Source organism: Aethina tumida, chromosome 1, assembly GCF_024364675.1.
Source record: "Aethina tumida isolate Nest 87 chromosome 1, icAetTumi1.1, whole genome shotgun sequence".
In the NCBI taxonomy this organism is placed as follows: domain Eukaryota; kingdom Metazoa; phylum Arthropoda; class Insecta; order Coleoptera; family Nitidulidae; genus Aethina; species Aethina tumida.
In genome coordinates, this window is record NC_065435.1 from 66,486,616 (window position 1) to 66,506,799 (window position 20,184).

General features: G+C 29.5%; 1 protein-coding gene across 6 annotated transcripts in view; it reads right to left on the minus strand.

Moving 5' to 3' along the window:
* The window catches only part of LOC109608444 (prominin-like protein), a 40,336-nt gene extending 22,835 nt beyond the window's left edge, over positions 1–17,501 (minus strand). For 4 of the 6 annotated variants that reach the window (XM_020024882.2, XM_020024881.2, XM_020024879.2 and 1 more), the window contains exons 1-2: positions 17,270–17,501; positions 167–611 (exon numbers count right to left, since the gene is read on the minus strand). In XM_020024882.2, coding sequence (XP_019880441.1) covers positions 167–497 — 331 coding nt within the window. In that variant the 5' untranslated portion in view covers positions 498–611; positions 17,270–17,501. Of the gene's footprint in view, positions 1–166; positions 612–979; positions 1,063–17,269 lie in introns of those variants that run through there. The other 2 variants (XM_020024880.2, XM_049961830.1) reach the window with 2 other exon arrangements.
* Positions 17,502–20,184: the final 2,683 nt, after the last annotated feature.

Consider the following 20,184-nt stretch of genomic DNA (forward strand, 5'->3'; position numbering starts at 1 on the left):
CCGACAGGATATCCAACATTTCAATAGTCAAAATCGTTTATAATTTATTTAGAATTTTAAGAAATTAAGGACTGACGCTTCTGCAAAGTACTTTGAAACGAAATATCATCCGGATAAACGTTTCAATTACCATTAACAATCATCTACAGTAATATAAATTACTTACCAGACAAATCAACTTCGCTGACCACAAGATCAATCACGAACTGGGTCACATTGTAGAAGCCGGTCATCCCGACCGCATCGAACTCCACCCTGGTGTAGTTCACGTAGGGGATGCGGTCGTTGATGTCGGTGTATGTGATGTCGCCATCCCCCAGTATATCAACCAGGGCCTTGTCCAAGTTCTCGGTGATCTTGTGGATGCTGTTCGCGAAGTTGCCGTCCGCATCGCTGATCGCGAACGTGACAACGAGGACCGCGACGGTGATCAGCACGCTCCATATGTTCGCGTCGCGTCTCGACGTGTCGTCGGGTTTTCGGGATTTTGAACCCATTTTTTTTTTATCTTTTTTGGATTTTTTGGTTTGTTCCGAGCTGGCTATTTGATCGATGCCATTTGGCGAATTGGATTAAAGCTTTTTTGGCAGTCTTCGGATTGTTTTGGGCGTCTGAAACAAAACAAAATTTGATCTTTAATGTCAAAGTTTATAAAAGTTATTTGCAATTAGGGACGGAACCATATGTATATTTTTAAGTTAGTTCCCGTTTTTGAAATGTCACCAGAAAACCATATTTTTTATACTTGAAGCACATGGTCGCGCCTATTGGGCTGTAACAGTAATTTTTATTGTATTCTACTCTATTTTTTTAATTGTAAGAAAAATTAGACGAACATTTTAAGCCGTTATATGACTACATAACTATGGTAGTTATGAGTAATAAAATATATAATTTTTTTCATCTACTTTTTCCACAAACCAATGTTTTCTTTACTTGATTGTATGGACAGTTCTTTCATAAAACATTTATCTAGTACCTCGGAAAAATATGACAATTCTACAGTAACTTATATAACATTTCGCACATTTTCCTTACTTTGTGCTCTAACTAGAACTAAATAATAAAAATTTGACTTTTTATATATGTCAATTTCTCATTTTTTTCAATTGTTACTGGTTGGCAAATTAGATTACCAAATTCTTCTTCTTTCTTTGTCGATGCATTTGATTCTACTACAGTTAACAGTAAAAACGGGGGCTAACTCTAAAAAAACATTAACATTCTCGAATTCTCCTTCAACATCTGTAAACTACCGTTAATCATTTAAAATTAAAATTATAATTTACTGGAATCAGTCACGAAACCATTAAAATAAGGCGCGATTAATAATAGATAATAAATGTTAATGTCAGAAACATTTATACATGGACAGCATTAATTTACAACGTAAATATTTGAATATTGTTGATAGTAGTATCGTTAAATATCGCTTAAAAACCGAGTTGAGGAAACAATAAATAATCCACCGTCGATTTATTTACGGTATGGTACTTTGAAAAAATAAACTACGTTTTGCCTTTGATATTTCATTACGAAACACTTGTATTTTTTGCCAATTGGAAAGTGTTTAATCGAATTTTGCGTGTTTAATTTTATTTAAATTTATTTATTCTTCTACTTATGTGTGTTGTTAGTTTAAATTAAGGTAAATATCATTCACTTAATCCAAACATATTTCAAACACGTACCAATAAAATAACAAATAGTTTAGTATTTTTCTGAATTTTTAAAACCGACGATTTAATTATTATTACACGGTTGAGAAAATAAACATTTATATATTGAAAATGATGAAAAAAAAATGGATTCTGTCAAATAGTATAAAAGTTATTACTATTTTTACGTTTCATTATAATTTGTAACACATAACATAACATATGAGCTGTATTACTTGAATTCGATGCCAGTACTCTTAAAGTTTATTGTTTTTTCTGTTAATACTATGCAACTGATCTAATTTTATTCTTTAAAAAAGTACGTCCTCTTATTGTTCGAAGAGAAACGTAAGAAAAATTGTAATTCAACGTTACCAACACCAAGACAAGTAAGAAGGGATGACTTTATGGCTATATAAGTCAATCGTTTTGTGTATTTTTAAAAATCTTAGAGAAACTGGCCAAATGGTAGTAATAAAAAAAATTGTCTGAGTTCGAAAAATTAGAAAGAAAACCGATAGCTGTATAATTAGAGTGTTAGAAACAATCCATTCTTGGCGTCAACTGAAATTAATGACAACCTAGAGGAAGTGGGACCTGCTGAACTTAGTTCAAGGGTTATGAGAAGATGTTTAGTGGATGTTTTGATCCCAGACATACAAGAAAAACCATGGTTTTTACTAAAAATGTAGAAATCCAATAATGAGGATCAATTAATATATAAAAAAATGATGTTCATATTAAATAAAAGAGTTATGGCTAAAATATTAAACACTTTAAAATGTTGGTGTAATAATGACCACTACTGGTGATTAATTTTTTAATTTCAATTTTTCATTATAATAAACCACTTTTTGAACAAAAAGAATAATATTAAGATTAGACAAATAACCATTTAAATAAATTCAAAGAATATTTTTTCAAATTGTTGTTTAACTTAATTTTTGAATTAAATTAAAATTAATAGTTTTACTATTATAATTTTATTAATTTATTTAAAATAATTATATTGGCCTAAATCCTATTTAGATTACTTTTAAAAAAACTCATTATTTTTAATTTTAATATTTCTTATAAGTATTTACTCGAATAAACAGTATAAATATAACGAAATATTACAATGTTGTTATAGTTGCTGTACACCATTTACTTTTTGTATATTTTTATATGAAAATAAAAATTAATAATAAAATATTAATATTATTATACTATTCTTAAATGCCTATGAGTATTTTGAATCTAGATCTGATTAAAGATACATTTTTAGTTTTCAATATGAAGATTTTAACAGGTTATTTTCTAGTTACTGATATCTAATATACAGAAAAAGTTTTTAAAAATCTTTTTTATGACTATTTGAATGTTAAAACCATGGAAATAAACATGTTTTAAATATACAAAGTTAATAAGTAAATAATAAATATGCACAAACATTTATATTAAATTGTATGTATATATTAATTGTATGTCTTTATAATTTAGTACCATTAAAATGTCATATTTATAAATAACTAATACTATAGTAGTCATTGTTCCATATTAATGGACATACTAACTTTCCTTTAAATAAAAGTAAAAACATTATTACGAACAACGAATATAATAGTAAATATAATTAAAACATTAAACAGATACATTTTCATTGTGCTCCTTAATTAGCTATTTATTAAATTCGTTTATAATTATAATGGAAATTGATGTTTTTTTTTTTTAATTAATATCTACTTTCTACTGATTTATATGTCATGTTTTTAGGTGATAATGGAATGCTTTAATAACATATTTTTAGATTAAATAAACAAATTCCTACATTTTTCCAACAATAAAAATAAAGAAAATAAAAATTAGATGTAATAAAACAGCCACAATTCTACAAAAAACTTTTCTACCAATTTCACGCTTGAAGAAAAACGGACAGTCGTTAACGTTTTCGCTAGGACGAAATACTAAAAAAAAAGATGCGGGAAGTGTTGACCCCGCGTGTCTCGTTCGCACTGTGAAACACACACAAAGTTTGTCGAGAGCATCGACATCATCGTTTCCTTCTGTCGAACCGCAGAACCGATAAAGACCAGTTGACGACTCCATCGCGCTCCCCTCGGTGTCTCGTCACATGCCACCGTAAACTTTGTTTCCTGTTCGGGGCGACAGAGACGGGAGACAAAACATTGGAACGGAACCGTCGGACTAGTTAATTCCGAGTCGCTCGTATGCCGTTTTGTTAATTAAGCAGATTGCTAGCGCCAATGCTCCGGCCTCGGCCAGCCGGTTTTATTGCACTTCTTCAAACGGCGGTCTGGCATTTATGGACGTCGTTCTTCAGTTGTCGTACCGAAAATTTTCATCAAGGTGTCCCCCGTCTCGTCATCGTTTTATTACGGCTTAAACAGGATGTGCTTCCCATGTTGTACGGAAGAATGTTGGCCTGTGAATCGTTCTTCACAAATAAGCTGCATTAAGTAATTTGCTCTTTACACACATGTATGTGCTTGTATGTATGTTTCCTAATTCTTATTCTTTGATAAATATGTTTTATGTAGCTTGGGAATATAATAATATGGAATCAAAATACTTTCAACTAAGGTTTATTATTCTCCAGCATTCCTTCTCCAACATTCTGTTGTTTATTTCACCAGTGTCAATATTTACTATAGATTTTTATTCATTTTTATAGATTTACTCAATTTGTACTATTTTTTTTCACTTTTTGTTCAGCCATATATCATACCATTAGTGTTTTTATTATGATTGCAAAGTTTGTCTTTATTAAGTTGTCACGAGAGTTCCATTTATCACTAAAGCAATCTTTGATTTTCTTCAACATTTATTTTTTCGTGCCACAATGTTATTTCCTGAAAGTTATCTATTTTGCTTTTATGAATATATGTATTTACATATATATACTTTTCTATATATTATACTATGAAACAAATTCTTTTGGACCAGAACAGAAGACCTCTTCTGTTTATCCAATGTTTAATTATTTTTTTGATTCCAGATAGAAAACATCACATATATGGTTAAAATTTTAAGCAAATTAGTTTTTCAAAATATAAATAAATAAGGAACTGACAATAATTGGCAATTATTTGCCATTCCCTGAAGATTTTGACTTTGTTAAAACTAGATATTCAGTTATTCAGTTAGTTATTTTAAGATAGTGGCTACTTAACTTATTTTAAAATAAATATAGCTTAGCTTTATCTCTTGGTATGTCCATCATCGGCAAACTAAAGATTGTTTACCGCCACCATTTCTTATCTACCTCTGTGCAAACAAAAGAACTCCTTTAGGAAGTTTTGTTTGACCATTAGTGTGCTTTATGCTTTCATATTTAGGTAGAAAGACCTCCCAGACAATTAAATTTCTAAATAAATTACTGTTTTCCAAATATGAAAAATTGATAACAAACATGTTTGTTACAGTTCCTCATCTCGTATTCAATGTTATTTTACGATGAACGGTACTTAGCTTTAATTCAATTATATATTATAGGCAGCGAAAGGTTGTTTATCGCCCGTATTCCTTATCTATCTCCGTACAAACAAAATAGATCTTTTCAGGAAATTTGTTTGACCAATGTGGCATTATTTACTTTATTCTTCTGAATACAGACACAGCAACCCTCTATAAATAATTAAATTTCCATGTAATTTACACTTTTGCAATAAAGTAAAGCGAACCAACAAATATGTCAATTGTTTGCAATTTTCAGAAATTGTACGGTTTTTAAATACCATATATTCAATGTTATTTTAAAATAAATTCCCCTTAGATTTAAATCGAGAATTATCATATTGTGCCTTCACGATCTTTATCTCTAATTCTTTGCAGTCAAACTTCCTCTGAATGTGTTGTTTAATCTCCAAGTTTTCCTGTACAATGTAACAAGTATAGTCTGCTACAGAATGACATTAAAATTCCTAAGGTTGATTTTCGCTTAAAGTCTGAATATGAGAGTTCGGCTGCAATAATATATTTGTACAAGTGAGTCAACAGATTCTCTGTCTTGATGGACTGTGCTATACCATAAATTAACCCCAAATTCAATGAATTTACAAATTTTTATATTTTGTCTTAAAAAACATATACATATTTAAACCAAATTTCATAAAATCGTAATTATTACTCTTATTTAATTTATTTCATATGATATTTATAATAGTATTCTACTGATTTTATCTCAATTCTACTAAAATTAATAAATAACTAGTCCGTCAGTGATTTAGTTAATTAAAAACATGTTAAGTTAAAAGTCATAGTAGTTAAAATAAATCCAAATTATTCATTATATGTGAGTTAGTTAGTGAGAGCAATAATATTTTTCTAAAATTGAAATATATAAAATTGTAATTTATAATAAAAAAATAAAATATAATAGAGTTGGATAATATTAATAGAATTATTTCCGCCAGTTGATGGCAAATGTTATAAGATAATATAAAAGGATTTTTAATCACGTGGTGTCTTAGATATTGTCTCAGTCAGTCTCAAAAAATTAAGTGATATATTTTTTTCAAATTAATTTTTTACTGTATATAATATTTAATCCCAATTAGTATTATAATGTTTAAATTTTAAGAAAAAGTAGATTTCAGTCTCAATTTGTTATGTATATAACAAACATCAGTTAGTTTTACGGCTCCAACAAATTTTAGCACTTAAGATTTTAAATTTAATTTTTGCTTAGTTACAAGTCAAGAGTTTGATTTTCTCTACTCTTCAACAATGTCAAAACAAAGTTTTAGCTGCAACTTATAATTAAATTGTCGATACTAAAATAGAACACTTTCGTCGATTTTGATAGTTCTGAAATCTCCATAATTCTGCAGTTTGGTTAATCATTCTGTACAGAATAAAATTTCACATGTGCACTTAGATTAGCAATCTCTTCTCTATGGTCAATGACTTCAGATTATTTTTCGAATACTTCCAATTTAATAAGCCGATATGAACCTGTTGTACGGCAATTTGTAAACAAGGAGCGGTATCCGTGACCGTGTGCGTTTTTCACATAAAATCCAACGAAGCACACTGTGGCCATCGGGCGTGAAAACACATTTCAGCACGCCGTAACTAAATCTCAACCCCGTGGTCAGAGATCCCTGTCGATAAAAGAAACGGTCCGGAACTAAAGCCCGATCTGATGGGGGTCTTTTGAACGGATGAAGAACTGACGTTTTGCGATTCTGCTGTACAAGAACTTTTTTTACACACAGGTGTTAACGTCTATTTTAATCAGGATTAGGGATGGAAATAGGCGCCGGTCGACCAAAAATCTCAACATCGGTCTCGTCATGTGCCATCGGAAAAATTGTTATTTTAGTGGATTTACTCGATTAAAAGTACTTCTGTGAACTAAAATGCAAGTTTAAACGACTAATCGATCAGAAAATTCAATTATACCTTAATAATTTTGCAATTAACTTAGATCATTCCATACATTCCATACATTAAGTGTACAACAACAAATCGTGTTTTCTACATGAAAATCTACATATATAAATAACTTTTATTTTTATTATTATTAACTAAACTTATTTACTACACGTATACGTATTTTACTGCCCACTTTTTTATTAATTGAAAGTTTTAAAAACCATTTTGTGAATCTTAAATATATGAATAAATATCTCTTTACAATATAATTATAAAACGTACTTAACTTTAGTTTTGTTGGTATTTCTCTTTCACAAAAACCCTTTGTGACGTAAATGATGTGGAATCTGTTATGAGTAATTTGTGTTTCTTGTATGATATTGCATAATTTATACATTTCCCTTATATGCAGTTTACTTTTATTTTAATATATTCCTTTTATGATTGTATTGTTAGTTAACACCATTTGCAATGTACAGCCTTGACCAACACTATGAAACACCCTATAAATATTTGTAAGATATTATTTGTGTTTTTTAAGTTGATTTAAGGTTAAAGATGCATTTAATTGTTGTCTTTATTTTTTGAAGGGTCCACCTCAGCTTTTATTGCTGTCGCCTTTTCTTACTTACGCCAGACGACACTGGTCAATGGTTATTGCATACAATTTTCCTTTAGGACGACTACCTCTCATTTTATGTTCCCTCTTTTTAAATGACACCATGGATGCTTAATTGGAATGAGATCTGCCGACAGGGCAGGTCATTTTTTCAACTTTATTTGATTTTATTTTAAATGGTGATAGTTTATACGTGACATGCCCCATGTTGTAATTACTTTTTCCAGTTTTGTGTTGCCAATATATACTTTTGCTGATTCATGGATCGATCCTTCACATATATACAATATATATATATATATATATATATATATACTTCATCAGCAGCTATGCAGTCTTTTTTATGCTTCAGTCCAATTTGGAGCCTTACACACAGTAGTAGCCATTATTGTAGCTACTTTTTAAAATATTAAATATTTTAGAAATAACTCTTATTTCATATGAACTATTTAAATAATATTAATTTACTGTTGTTGTTTTATACAGTATTTATAAACACTATTAGATTCCTATTTTATTAAATGTTTCATATATTTTTTCTGAATTGAGCTAAACATAAACATAGCAAGTTTAATTTTGAAAGGAATTTTTAATAATTAAATCTGTGTTAATTAAGTTGATAATATCCTTTTTGTTTTACAATTATTTGCCCATCTCCATGGCATAGACTCGACCAGTTTCCGAATAGACGACAAATCTATATTCCTTCAAGCTTTTGAATTGCTGTGGAGAGTTCGTTAAATTTGTAAAATTTTTATATCGTATTTAGTTATAAACGTAATGTCCCATGTTCTTGTCTTGGATCTGTTTTAGATCTGTGTTTGAGATCGTTTTCATGTTGGAACACATTTATTAAGAGTATCATTCCCTCAATATATGGAAGCAAATTTATGTTTAATAGATCAATTTAATGGGGGCCCTAGGTCAAAAGAATTGAGGCCTCCCCATAGCATAATTGAGTCGCCACCATGTGTTCCTGTAGGATGTTTATCGTAAGCAGAACAATAATTATTTTATGAATAAAATTAAAAACTACTCGTTTCCATCGTTCTGTGCTCCAATGAATTTGTTCCTAAGCAAGTCAAAAATTGGACTTGGAGAATTTTTTCTTGTAGGTTTGGAATGAAACAAACCTCCATCAACTAATCATCTCCTCACAGTTCTTGAACTAATTTTAGTAAGTGCTATTTTCCCCAGACTTTAATTTAATTGTTTTTTAACATTTGAATTTTCTCTATTTTTTTTTTTTTTTTTAATAACAAGGAAAACGATTGACTTATTTAGCCGCAAACTCTTCTTGTTTTCTCGGTCTTGGTAACACTGAATTATAATTTTTCTTAGTTTCATTGTAAAAAGACTTAATTTTGACCATTGAAAAATATAAAATATGTATTTTTTTTAAAGAATAACTACTAATAACTAAGTACTGGCATCCAATTCAAGTATTATTTTAACATATAATTAATAAGTTGCTGTAGATACCTTAAGTTTTTTAAAATGTACAATTTTCTTAAACCCTAATGTAAATTACAAAAAAAGTTTAATTAAAAATGTATGAATATTATTGTTTAAAATTTTATTTAAATGTAAATTAAAGCTTTCCTAAACATTAGGCTCATCAGACCATACAATGTTCCCAATCTTCTTCAGTGAAATACCTTTGACCCATTCTAAACGAGGCATCACATTGCTCTCAGAAAGCCATGGTTTCTTTTGGGTCTTACATAATTGTAAACAAGTTTTTCCAAGTCTCCTGACAGTTGTGGCACTTAGTTTAACAGACATGGAAGCAGCTAGGTCGAAAAAACGACTTTAACGAATCGCAGAATAAAATGCGACATCACGGTCCGCAATATATTTGTTTCTCCCGGTTTTTGGACTAATATCGTGTGTCGGAGGCACAAACATTGCCCAATGAGATTTGTTGATGGTTTTGACTGTATTATTTTGGGAATGAATACGAGCACCGTCATTCTTTATTAATTCATATATTTTTGGCATTTATAAAATAATAATTATATAGGAATTAAATAATAGAAATTTAAGATTTGTCTAGTAAGTAATTTACGTTTAAATAGAATAACTATATCTAGTTTATTTATGACTAATCATTTATTTATGAATTTAGTTTTTTGAAGCCATCGGCAATCGGCCGATGGATAAGAGAAAACACCGGAGATCGTGGGAAAAATATGCTATCGGTCGATTCCCTAATCAGAATGTTTAGAGAAGTTTTAAATACAATAGACCCAACGTCATCGAATATTAAATCGACAACACAGTTAAGTGTCAGAAAACGAAAACTCCCATGAGAAGTGTAAATCTCAGTTGTGGTAGTTTATATTAACTCTCCCTTGAAACGATTAATCATTCCAATGGTAAACAACGTAAAACTGTACGTTGTCTAATTACCCGAATGGCGTGTTCATGTACTCGAGTCACGTTTTTCGGGTGCATTGACTCCAAAAATTTGTAATTGCCTCATGCGGCTTTAATTAATATAAACAAAACCGTTGACGTTTTATAAGGCAACGACGCTGTCATTACCCGTTGTACAGTTTTTAACATCTATTATCTAACACTATTTGTAGTAATTGCACTGTTTAAATAGCTAAACATGCGATTATGCGATTATGCGATATGTTAATTGCCATTGAAAAATGCACACGTTTGTTTATTTTCAGTGCAGTTGCAAATCTGTAACATTTTAGTCGTTCTTCGAATCTACGTGATTTTAACCACTTAAGGATGCGATAAAACGATTCCGTTAGGTATGGGAAAAACCGAGTCAACCGGATTTGATTACCTTTCATGATTATTTTGTTAGTATCAACTGGAGTAGAGTAGTCGGACATTTTTAATAAACCGTGTACCGGACTACTTAATTTTATATTTTTTCAAAATTTGTGGGGCAATATCAATATGATTAATTTTCTAAATTATATGAGACATGTTGTATACTATAAATGATTAGATATTTTACCCATTCTGTATAGCACACCAAAAATTGTATAAAATTTAAATTTTTTGATTGGAGAGAGATTTTTTTTAAAAAAAGCTAATATTTAAGGCGAAATATGTATTTGAAACATTTACTTATACGCCTGAGGGTTTTGGAGCCGTTTTTGTTTGGAAAAAAGCATATAAGGCATAACACAATAAGAATCCAAAACATACCTCAAAATTGGATTGTTTTTTAACGGAAAAGGTCGAGATAATGAAGTGGTCGGCACAAAGTCCCGACCTTAACCATATTGAAAATTCTTGAACGTAAAATCAGAGGTTCTAATATACAAAACAAGGCCAATTTATTTGAAAAATTGTGTGAGGGTTGGTATTCAACAGGAGAGAGGCGAATTGATAAATTGATTAAATCCATGCCCAAGAGATGTGGTGAAGGAGTATAAAAGCCAAAGAATACCACAGAAAATATTAATATGACATGACAATAAAATTTTTAATTTGTTAAAAAATAATAATAAAATATTCCAAGTATTTTGTCCAGATATATATTTTTTAAAATAATATAAAAAATGATGGTTTCGAACATTATTATATGTATAAGTATTATGACCAATACTGTAAGAACAGAACGATTAATAAGTTAATTTAAAATTCTAACTTCAAAAGTGGTACTAATTTATTTTTTCATCAACAATGTAAATAACAATCAATTTTATGTCGTTTCTAATTAACTTTAATTAAACACATTAATATTAATTGTGATTAGGTAAAAATTAAGTAGGTTGTATGTGACGTAAAATCTGCAACACACATAATAATCAATAAAATTAATCGAGCTTAATAAGATTCGTGCCACGAGAATCCAAATAGAAAATCATGAGTTTTTCATCATTTCAATTCATCCGTAAATGTTCCGACCGATATAATCAGAATAAAATGTATTTGTTATGCAATTGTATTATTATAAACGGTTTAATTGAATGTAAATGGATCGTAACAGTAACATGTGCAACGGTTTTTACAAAATCTTTAAGGATTATGTTCAAATTTTGTAACACAAATTATAAATATTAATGTTTTGTTGTGCTTACGGCGTCAGCGACGGACTTACATTCCGCATTGTTTAAGAAATAGTTAAGGCTATTAATAACCGAAACGAAAACTACCTGAAGAGACGTTGCGGTTTTGTAACAAATTTTACTAGGAAAATGTTTCGTTCCACCAAATCGGCCATTGAATTATGAAGGTTGCACAAGTCGGTTTGACTACAAATGGGCTTCATTTGAAAAGGTTCTGTTATTTTTTAACAAGATAATTTTTTAATCACACTAACAATGCTTTTCTCTGTTATAGAGTTGGAAACTATAATTTTATTCCCAATAATTAACTAACTTTGTTATTATTTATTCAGTTTTATTATTAGTTCTTCAATATTTCTATTGATTCTAATTTTTTGTTAAATAATGAATAATTTAAAAAATAATGCCATAAAAAATAAACAATCAAAACCTCTGTACATATTTACACTAAGGATCACTAATGGCTCTACTCGATTATACATTGTTAAAGATATTTTAATAGTCACTAATCTGAAACAAAGGTACAGGGTGCCTAATAAGGTCTAGCTTAAAGAGACCTGAACTGAAATTAATCAATTAATTTTAATGATAATCAGTTTTAAAGTTCAATTATTATATGAATGAAAAATGGTTATACTACAAATAAAAACAAAATTATACTTAGTACTAGTATAATAAGACCTACTTTTTTAACGTAATAAATCTTTTCATTATAACTTTTGTTAAGCAGATCTTTCAGCAGTGGAGTTTCTCTGTAATTAACTGTGTTTTTTCCAATTGTCAATGTTTTTTCTGTGGTTTTAATCGAAGTGGGCATAAGTTGTAGAAAACATAGTACTTTTTAACTCGGCTAGATTGTCAAAGCTGAAGCCCTTATAAACAATGTTCTACACAATTACATTAGCTAATATTGATGCTAATACAACAAACAACCTTTGACTTGAGATGTGGGTGAGGACAAATGTGAGTAATGGACAGCAAAATAATGGGCGTCCGCAAAAGAGCAGTAACTTTTTAATATTTAAAATGTTTGTAAGTGCAATTTTAGACCATTTTACATACAATTTTGTTTGTTTAGGCCTTATTATCCGCAGATATCTTTATGTTATTTCAGTATCTGATATTAATCATGTGTTTTTAATAATTAAAATAAAGTAACAAATAAAAAAGATACATGCGAGTTTCCGGCTTTAATACCCTAAATATATAATTAATGCGAATAAAAATTAAATCTTACGACGCTGTACTAGAGAAACATGTAATTTACTACAATCTATTTTTAGTTTATTTCAAAAGCAATAATCCAAGGTCGATACTTTCTACCAACCTTGGCGATATTCTTTTCTATTTTGTGTGATTTTATGTATCCTTAAAAACTATGAGTTGTATCATTTATCTACAAGATAATATCACTAAATATTATACAATTATTAATAATTCTAAGAGAGCTCGATGCGTATTGTTGTCCGTCATTCTCTTGGCGCAATCTCCGGTGTCTTAAAATTGAGGTCATCGGATGACACAAATATAAATGATCTTCCGCAGTACAAGTAATAAATGTAAAGTCACATTGTCAGCAATTTTATATAACCTTGCGTATTCATTAAATATTTATTAATTTCAATATATATGCTATAACATAAGTTAAACGTTATAATTAGGTTGAGGTTCAAATAAGTTTGGCAAATTATGATTTCAAAATAAACACAAGTGTTTAACACAAGAACAATAAATTATTACTTTATTATACACGTAAAATTTCAATAACAATTAAATTACTCAGAAAATATCACGAAAATGATTAAATATTTTATGATTTTAAGATTTCCACTATAATAAAATTTAAAAACAAATTGATAATTATTTATTCAAATAAAAGCAAGGAATATAATTACGAAATGTTTCTTTTTTTTGAACAAATATAGTAAAAACGTGTATTTATCTCGCCTCGCAGGTGACGATTAAAGTTTCAACCGTGCACAAAACTGTAATTTCCCACATCAGCATGATTCATTCATACACCAACGTTCTCGGTTGAACTTTAAAACGAAGCAATAATATCTTCTATGCTAGACAATGCGAAAAGTCGTGTGAACTATGCACAGTTGTGAACAATTTTCCCGGAGTGTTCTTCGTCGAAGAAACTGGGTATGTTTCGGGACATATGTTACAGATCTAATTAATGTCGACGGCAAATGTCAAGTGGAGATAATAATCGTCAATTAGAGGCGAATGATGCGTTGGACAACTATTCCGATAATGCTTGTACCACTTTCGTGTTACGAACGCATTTAGGAAGCTAAGGCTATTCGAGTTTAAAATGATTAATACACAAAATTCACTTCGTGTTCTTTTGTTAAAATGACCCTATTAAATTTAAAATTTTTAGATTTATATTGTACTATACACAATTAAAGAGGTAAAGTCACAAAAAATAAAACCAAATAAAATTGGTAATGAAATTTAACGGTTATATAAAACATATACAAAATTATGAAAAGTACCCAGATAATTTTAGTTACTAGTCATAAATTAATAAAAATAATTAGGAAAACGTCATAATAAGGAAATATTTGAATTACTTTTACAACAATAAGTTCTGCAATGAGTACTCTCGAAATTCACTTTTAAAATTGAACAAACACTCTTACGAAATTAAAGAAAAACGACAAAAACCTTTACGTAAAGAGTGCAGTTGACATTTTATTCGATAAAGTCTGACAGAAAATCATTACTTTAATTTATAATCAGCCAACTAAAAATTGAATTAACCTAAGGTGTTAAAAACTTGTTATTTCCACGTTTATCTCACTATGATTATAAATTAAAACAATTATAATGTTATAATACAATGAACAATATTCATTCATTATTGTTTTACGTATGCATTTTAACATATGATGTTGTTGAACACATGTATAGACTTCGCACATTTACATTAAATTTTCTGAATCATTTTTGTTTTTATTTTTTTAATCGTTTAATTTAATCTGTCCAAGTCGTTTTTATTGTAAGAAACATATTTCACGTTTAACAAATGGAACACATGTCATAAACTATATGTTTGATCGACAAACAAAGAACATTTCATTCGCATTGAATTTAATTTTAATTCTGAGGAACAAAAAGCAACCACAGTTATTAATCATAACTTTTGTGCGTAACTGAATTAAACGGAACAAATTGTTACAGCATGTCTTTATCGTTTCTGTGAATGATAATGTTAAAAAATAAACCGTTTATCTGTTTCATATTATAATAATATAGTGATATAAAACCAGTTTTGTTTACTCGCTGCTTATAATACGTTTTCTTCTGATTTACCATAAATTTACTGGTAAAATGGAACTTTTAGATATATAATTTCAATTAAAATTTTATTAAGGCTTATCCATAACACGATTTTGATGACTAACAGTTCAAAAAAATGATCTTAACATCATTAAGTCAATTATAACAATATTCACAGAGAAAAAATGAGAAAAAGTTTTCTACTGTATTTATCAACTTTCAAATTACATTTTTCTAATGAATTTATTTATTCTTATCAACTAGAAGCATCAATCACCATTTTTCTGTTTTTCAGTGTTACATTTCTTTAAAATCATGTTCTAAATATAAAAAGTTACAGGGATATTTTCAACTCACAACTGTATATACAGTGTGGTGGCATATTTGAAACCATAAAATTTATATTGTTTGTTCGAGTTTAACACATTTTTTTTTTCAATTCTAAAACAAAAAAATGGGTGCTTATAGAAAAAATGTCACGTTTTTTGGCCCAAAACTTAAACATATTCGGTATTTTTATGCATGAAAATTAAAGATATTACACTAGCAATTTTTTTATAGAAAATCTAACTACACCACTGGATTAAGCATCTTCTAAAATGGATATATACTAAAAAAATTATGCATATTCATAATTCTGTGGAAAAATAAAAAATCATATGGTTCTGAATTTATTTTTTTTTAATTAATTAATTTGTGGGAATGACACAAATTACAAATTTTTTATAATATTGGGATTTTACACTAATAATACTACGCTAAATATATTATACTTATAATAATACTCTTAAAATTCAAATTTTAGTACATTCCTGGTAGAGTTAATGAATCATGTCAGGAAATTACTCCAAAACAATTGAGAGAGATAACCAAAAAGATATGACAAATGCATTGAATTGGACTAAATTGAAAGTTTGGGTATTAGAGTATTTATTAGTTATAAGTATAGTATTAATAGTATAATATTCCAATATTCTTGACAAATAAGATAATTTATTTTTGACAGTTTATTCCATTGACTGCTTCATTAAAAAAATAAATGTAATTTTTAATTTTTCCTCAGGATTATGAATAATCATTTTATGAAATTTGATATATAACCATTGTAAGGTGTGTTTAATCAAATGGTGCAGTCAGATTTTCTATTAAAAAATTACTTGTATGATTTTTTCAATATTCATGCCTAAAAATTACCCTGTAGACTTTAGTCTTGAACATTTTTTTATACTTTGAAAAAAGGTCAAAATCGGACAAAAAATATAAATTTTATAGGGGGAGTCCAGTTTTCAAATGTGCCATATATTTATATTATATATTGCAGTAATTGGTTTAATTACAATAATACTTAGAGATACTAATAAGTATTAATTAAATTACCGTAACTTTTGGGATATTTTTTATAATACACAATATGTCTATTTCAAGAAATAAAAAATAATTATAATAATTAATAAATTCCATGATTTTTAAGCAGACATTTATTAGTGGTGAATCATTTTATGTGAATCTCGTTGTGGTGACTGAATTTAATCATTTTCATATTATACAGTTCTGTTCAGAATGTTAAATTCAATTATTTAAATTTAAATTATTTTGTAGTATTTTTAAAAATCTAATAGCTTGTTTTCTTTATTATTTGACTATAATTTTTAATTATTTTGATTATTTCATAAAGATTAAAAATGAACAGTTTATATTCTTGAAATAAAGTTAATATTCTATATACACAAATGCGTTTACATATTTTAATTAAATATATATTACTTATATGGTACATCTTAACCAATACATAATAAATTGTGTAAAGCTACGGTACAGTTTCTTTGTTGTAGCTGTGTGTGTTGTTTATGTTGTTTAACCAAAAACAAGCATGTCACAACTCATTTTGTATATCAAATGTGGTACATGTAACCATCATCCATTTCAAAACAGATAATTCAGTTATAGTATTTGTTTACAATATGTAAGATACAAGATAACTAGACATAACATTAATAAAAATCAATAGTGCAATGTCGTTCAACTCGGCAATAAAAAGGCATTTGCATTTACTCAACATACAAACACACCGACCAACCCCCGTGAACAATTGCAACAGAAATTAACCGACACAATGCGGCCAAATGAGAAAAACCTTGACTCCCAATTCGACCGAGAACATTTCTTTGTCCAATCGACCGAGATGTGTTGGCCAACAAGTCATAAATGAAACTAGGTCTGAAATAGTCATGAAGAACGGTAATTACGTGAAAAAATCCCGTAGGCCGTTTCGCACTCACCTTTCTCCCGTCCAGGGGCTCGGGGGCCGATTGGACTTGAACTGTCACCACAACAAAACACCAAACGGACCGGACGTGTCACTGATTTGACAGTCGGCTAGACGACCGCATCGGTTTTCAATTACGATATATTTACGTATGATTCGTACCGATTGTGTGGTCCTGTGAAGAGTCTGAGGCAGTCGGATCCCGCGCACCAAACGTACCCAACACCGCGACGACCTCCCGTAAACTGACGGATTCGTAGATGAATGCGACGTTGCCGCGCGTCCATAGACAACGTCCCCACCCATTCGGATGCACAATTTAGATAATGGAAACTAGTTTGAATCGAAACTGTTTTCTGCGAAACGCTCAAGTTTATCCCGGCAATGGGAAGAGTGGAAAATACTGAGGAAATTGCCAATTTTCCGCCTTTACTCCGCGTAACGGCAACAAAATTTTTAAATGCGGAAACAAAATAAACGGGGCATTTTTTCACAATTTTGTTAAAAACCACTACCATTTAGTTTTCTTGTTGCCACTTATTCTGGGCCCAAACTGTTTTTGGAATTAGCGCGGTCGTTCACAAAACAGATACCCTACATTGTGAAAATAAAAAAAATGTTACTTTTTACTGTGTAAGAAATTATTATATATACTTACTTAATTTTAATATTAAGATAAATATTGAATTAATTTGTTAACAAAAATGCTAGTAAGATTTATTAATTTTAATCATCAAAATATTATAGGGAAAAAGGAATCAGTATAAACAATTAAAAGTATTCGATTAGTCCTGCCTAGTTTGAAAATTATTGTCACAATAAAATTTACATATCAAAATTTAATTACTAATTACATAATAATATTCTAAATAGGTAATTCAAAAAAAATTGTTTTAAATTTACTTTATAGAACTGCAATTACACATTTCCCGCCAGTAGACTATTCAAATTTTGCCGCCCCTACTGATCTCTGCAATTCGATACCCTAATTCAAAATCATATTAAATATTTTTTTGTCAATGAAATTGCAATTTTAAGGTTTGAGCTCCATCATTCTCTTTGCATCAGCTTCTTCCCATTATTAATATGATTATTAACTTGGGGATGGTTGTGTCTGCACCTAGATCATTTTTACAACCTAGGATATTATGAAGATTACATAAGAAATAGTTTTTAGGTATATTTCTGAGCTAAGAAAAGGTGAACCAACAACTTATAAGGTAGGACAAGGTTCCCTTTTTTATTGTACTGTACTAAGATTTTAAATTTGCAAAATCATCAATTATATCGTCGTATTAAAAGATGGATAAAACTTAATAAATAAACTAAATTTAAATTGTAAAATTCACAAGATATTCGAAGGTAATTTCTCATATGCACACTGACGTTGGAGTATTCACTACACTCTATAGTACAAAAATATTGTAATTTTTGTTAAATTTTCGAGACTCATTTTCTCTGTGTATATAATAATGATTTCTGTAAGACAAAAAAATTGTTGGGCCAAATTTGCCGCCTCCTAAAATCTACCGCCCTAGATTCCAGCCTACTCAACCTACAGGTAAATCCGCTACTGTAACACTAGTTTATAGTAATAATAAAAAATTTCAAATAAATAAAAATCATAGAACACGAACAACACACTATTTTAGGGTCATTCACCTAGATAACTACATATTGAAAAAATTGTTTTTCTTAAAAAAATAGTCGTGAATAAACGTTTTTTTGATAACAGAATGTAAATGCATGGTAAGATTTGTTCCTGCGGTGTCAATTTCACAGTTCCCATATAGTGAGTAGTCGTGAAGTGAACTTACTTATTTCTGCAAATTTTATGTAAAATGCCTTATGTAAAATTGCACAAACGGTAGGAGTTACACAGGGCGTAGTTTCTAAAACCTTTCAAGGTTGCTGGAGTTGGGAACCCTAAAAAATAGGGACAGAAGTCGTGAAAAAGTCACCACAGAAGGCCAGGACCCTTTTTTTGCTCAATAATAAAAAGAACTCCCACAACATCCCATCCCGAACCTCCAAGGCAATTTGTGCAAGGTACAGGTGTAAACTGTTAGGAAAAGGCTTGGAGCTCAAGCATAAGATTGTTAAGAATTCCACAACTATCAACGGAAAATAGAGTTGGCCACTTAAGTTGGTGTCTGGAGCATGAAAACTAGACAACTGAAGATTGGCGAAATGTGTTATAGTCGAATAAGAGTGTTTTAAGAGGTCGTGGGAGGCAAGCTAAGCTCCGTGCTACCCTATCGGTTCCCAAATGTAAAGGAGGAAGTGTAATGGGTGGCATTATAAGTGGTGAAAAAACCTTATATTCCCTTTAGACAATCTCTAACCGGTCAAAGGATTCTTTCCTACTTATGCAGGGTAATATTCCTCCACATACCAACAGAGTTACCAAAAATTATTTAGAAATGGAAAGTGTGTCCGAATTAAAGTGGCTTTCTTGTTCGTCGGATCTTAATCCTTTTGGGCACTTATGGGATAATGTTAAAAGAAGAATTAAAGCTCGTTACACTATACCTGGCAACACAGAACAACTTATACCGACATATTTAGAAGAATGAAAAAATATTTCCCCAGAAGACATTAATAATTTAATAGAAAGCATGCCTCGTCGAATGCATGCTTGCATTGCTGCGGGGATTGGTGACACTGATTATTATATTAGCAAAAACCATTTATTTTTGCTTAAAAGAATATGTCTATAGTTTTGTAAAATTAATTTGGATAAAAACAGCTTTTTATTTTAAAAATACTTTTTTCCCAATGAAACACCATTTCTCGTAATTACTAAGTGATTCCATATAAGTTGTGTGCCTGTACATATAAATATATTTTTATTTAGTTGAACCGAAGAAAAATTATTGATTGAAAACCACTTAGTTTTTTCAACTGTAGGGGTGTTTGAAAATTCCC